Source organism: the organism of the source record quoted next (genome assembly GCF_019968955.1).
Source record: "MAG: Porospora cf. gigantea A chromosome Unknown PgA_NODE_2470_length_3490_cov_410.769, whole genome shotgun sequence".
NCBI classification, from domain to species: Eukaryota; Apicomplexa; class Conoidasida; order Eugregarinorida; family Porosporidae; genus Porospora; species Porospora cf. gigantea A.
This window is the reverse complement of record NW_027151533.1, coordinates 1-3,490: the sequence shown is the minus strand read 5'-3', so window position 1 is coordinate 3,490 and position 3,490 is coordinate 1. Positions and strand designations below refer to the sequence as shown.

The window sequence follows — 3,490 nt, the reverse complement described above, 5'->3', positions numbered from 1 at the left end:
GTCTTGTCCTTTACGACGCCGTCCTGGATGGGCACGTTGAAGTCAACGCGCATCAGAATACGCTTGCCGGCCAGTTCCTCTGCGATATCATTTACAGACAGTTTGTTGCTGAGCATGGTGATTTAATGACTATTTCCTTAGGTCCTCAGAACGTGCCCCACATCTTTAGAGAACCATTATGTTGTTATTACTTACCATTGTGTTGTTTTTACAACTGCTTGTTGCACCCTGATACATAAAAGGCTAATTTGAACGGATATGGGAGAGAGCGGCCTGCGAATTGCCAAGGATTGTTTAACTCATGCTCGCGAAGGCGTAGAGTTCCCCATTCTGTGCGAGACATGTCTAGGCGACAACCCCTACATCCGAATGATGAAGTGCGCAGCGGACAAGGAATGCAAGACCTGTGCGCGCCCTACCACGATGTTTCGGTGGCAGCCGGGGCGGAAGGCACGCTACAAACAGACAGTGGTGTGCCAGCAGTGCGCTCGAACGAAAAACGTCTGCCAGTGCTGTCTATTTGACCTGGAATACGGGCTGCCGGTCCAGGTCCGCGACAAGTACTTGCAAATGACAGCCGCCAACGCCGCAGAGGTCCTGCCAAACCCAGTGCTGGACCGTCTCTACGCCCAGGAGAGGGGGCTGCCTCATAGGGGCTCAGCCCAGTCCGAATTGGCGAAGATCGCACGCGCCCAGCCGTACTATGAAAGAAATCTCCCAAAGGTATGTTCGTTTTGGCTGAAAAGCGAATGCACTCGAGACGAGTGCCCTTTCCGCCATGAGCAGGACGAACACGACCCCACTCTTATGGATCAGAGAATTCGGAACCGATACTTTGGAAAGAACGACCCCGTTGCAGAGAAGATGCTGTCTGCTCAGCAAGACAAGGATACTCGCTCGACAGCGCACGATAAGGAGACGGCATAGCGTTTTGTAATAAGCAGTTTATGGAAACTCCTCAACTGAGATCTCTGGAGCCTGTCGACGTCCAGGCGTGTGCTCCTCTCCCTCTGCGGAGGGCGCGTTACATTCAATGGACGGATTGTCTGGAGAGTGAAGAAGACATCGACGAGCGCCTTCTCGCCACACTGACAGCGCCAGCTATGGCCCAGCACGCGCTGCAGTTCGGGGACCTGGTCTCTTTGGATGGCTACAGAGACTGTTTTACTGTCATAGTCACAGACTGTGGGGTCATCCAGAACCCCGACTACTCTGCCTCAGGCTACCTCACCATCCCACTGGAAATCACCTCGCGGTTCGCTGATGCAGTGGCACACTACTCAGACGCCTTGAAGGTGGTCTGTTTCACAATTCTGGAAGTGGGCGGTGCGGACGAGGCCCTTGTAGGAAAGCTAGGTGCGCTTCCAGAGGGTACTGTGGCTCGTGTTGACGTCATGAAAGGAATCCTGGAGGAGTTGCATGTGAAACTGCCTGGCAAGGATTGGGAGTACGCTGGTCTCTGGAGAGATTGCGATGCCGTCGCCTGGAGAGCTATTCAAGGACTAACGTGTATGTAGTTTGCGACGACGTTTTAGGATGCACTCATCGCCTAGAGAGCTAATCAAGGACTAACGTGTATGTAGTTGCGAATTGCTGATCCTAACCTAACAAGACGTTTCCGTGTATACGGTGATAAGTTAACACTATGTCGACTGCTCAAACATCCTTCCTCCGACCTATGCAAGCAAAGTGTCAGCAGTCCCTCAATGAGGCGATGCAGAGCCGCACACCGCTTAGTCACTCTCAGAAGAGACATCAAAGACGTAGATGTTGCCGAGACTGGATCCGACGTACAAAGTCCTGCCTGAAGCGGACCACGCCACACACGTAGCCCAAGGGAGATACGACGAGTGCTGACGGTGCCCGTCAACGGTCTCCAGGAGTGTATTGCGGTGGAACTCGACAATCTCCGCCTCATCAACGTTGGTGGAGCTCTCGTCCTTCTGGATACGGATATCAGTGAGGACGTGTTTGTTCTGAAGGTCCCAGATCTTGACGGAGTTGTCAGCGCCCACGGCCAGCCAGTAGTTGCAAGGGGAGAACCCGAGCTCGTTGACAGGGGAAGCGTCGTTAGCATCCAGCGAGTATAGGTGCTTGCCGTTGAGCACGTCCCAGAGCATGCATACGCCGTCCTTGCCTCCCGAGGCACACAGAGATCCGTCGGGGGAGATGGTGACGGTGTGCACAGGGCCGGTGTGGCCGTGGAGGTTGTGCTCGACGACGCAAGACTTCAGGTTCCAGACCTTGATGCACTTGTCCCAGCCACAAGAGACAAACATATTGGTCTGCACAGTGGGGGAGAAGCGGACGCAGGAAATCCAGTCGGTATGCTGCTGCTCGGTCAGAGTGTACTTGCAGTCTCCCTTAGTGTTCCAGAGCTTGATGGTCTTGTCCCGAGAAGCGGACAGAATCTTGCACTCGTCCGCAGAGAATGCGAGAGAGAGGACATCCTTGGTGTGTCCCGTGTACTTGCAAACCGCTTCGCCCTGAGCGAGGTCCCAGAGTTTCAGGGTCTTGTCCCACGAAGAGGTGAGTGCAAACCGAGCGCCGTTGGAGAGCGAACAGTCAGAGATGGCCTCGGCGTGGCCCGTGAGCACCTTTCGGATAGTGCCACACGACGTTGGGTCCTCAAGAGAGGGCTCCGTGTTCCACACGACCAGCTTCTTGTCGCGGCCGGATGAGATCAGAACGTCGTCACGCGGGCAGACAGCGATTCGGGTGACCCAATCATTGTGGCCCTTCAGGCATCCACGGTAGCTTACGTTCACGCTGGCCTTCGACATAGGTTACGTTGACCTCAACGTAAAACGTTGGATTTAACTACACGTTTTGTCTCCGACGTCTGTGCCTTCCGAACATCCGCCGCTAATACAACACACCCATTATCCAAAGTTACCAAAGAGTTGAAAGAAAAAATCGCAGCACACATTACTTTGTAGATAGAGCGTCTACGCCAGGAAGATTCTTGCCCTCTAGCAATTCGAGAGAGGCGCCACCGCCTGTGGAAACGTGAGACATCTCAGGAGCCTTGCCAGCATTCTCTACCAACGAGGCAGTGTCCCCTCCTCCCACAATGGAGAGGCATCCGTTCTTAGTGGATTCCACTACGGCGTCGAGAACAGCCAGAGAGCCGTTCGCAAAGTTGGGGAACTCGAACACGCCCTGAGGTCCGTTCCAGCAGATGGTCTTGGCCTTCAGTATCATCTCACGAGCATTCTTGCGGGTCTGTTCACCACCGTCGAACCCTTCCCAGCCATCAGGAATTCCCTCAGCCTTGGAGACGCACTTGATGTTCGCGTCATTGCTATATTTGTCGCCGCAAACGAAGTCAACAGGTAGCAGAAACTCTACGTTCTTTTCCTGAATCTTCTTCATGATCTTAGGGACGATCTGAGCTCCCACTGGATCGTAGAGGGAGTCGCCAATAGGCATGTTGTCGTTGACCTTGGCGAAGGTGTACGCCATACCGCCACCAACAATCATCATGTCC

General features: G+C 54.0%; 4 protein-coding genes across 5 annotated transcripts; 2 read left to right on the top strand and 2 right to left on the bottom strand.

Annotated features, from left to right (window-relative positions):
- Positions 1 to 258: 258 nt before the first annotated feature.
- KVP18_000456 (uncharacterized protein) lies at positions 259 to 927 on the top strand (the record flags this gene model as incomplete). The annotated part of the gene is made up of 1 exon (XM_067949249.1): positions 259 to 927. The coding sequence occupies one exon, from the start codon at positions 259 to 261 to the stop codon at positions 925 to 927; it is 669 nt and encodes a 222-aa protein (XP_067811044.1).
- A 20-nt stretch (positions 928 to 947) lies between these two features.
- KVP18_000454 (uncharacterized protein) lies at positions 948 to 1,517 on the top strand (the record flags this gene model as incomplete). Its single annotated transcript, XM_067949245.1, has 1 exon — positions 948 to 1,517. The coding sequence occupies one exon, from the start codon at positions 948 to 950 to the stop codon at positions 1,515 to 1,517; it is 570 nt and encodes a 189-aa protein (XP_067811041.1).
- Positions 1,518 to 1,733: 216 nt separating this feature from the next.
- KVP18_000453 (uncharacterized protein) lies at positions 1,734 to 2,783 on the bottom strand (the record flags this gene model as incomplete). The annotated part of the gene is made up of 1 exon (XM_067949227.1): positions 1,734 to 2,783. One exon carries the CDS (start codon positions 2,781 to 2,783, stop codon positions 1,734 to 1,736), a length of 1,050 nt encoding a protein of 349 aa, XP_067811040.1.
- Positions 2,784 to 2,928: 145 nt separating this feature from the next.
- KVP18_000455 (uncharacterized protein) lies at positions 2,929 to 3,486 on the bottom strand (the record flags this gene model as incomplete). Of its 2 annotated transcripts, none has more annotated exons than XM_067949247.1 (1): positions 2,929 to 3,486. In XM_067949247.1, one exon carries the CDS (start codon positions 3,484 to 3,486, stop codon positions 2,929 to 2,931), a length of 558 nt encoding a protein of 185 aa, XP_067811042.1. The 2 variants fall into 2 exon arrangements, with proteins under 2 accessions (XP_067811042.1, XP_067811043.1); XM_067949248.1 differs by having other exon boundaries at positions 2,929 to 3,465.
- Between the last annotated feature and the right edge of the window lie 4 nt (positions 3,487 to 3,490).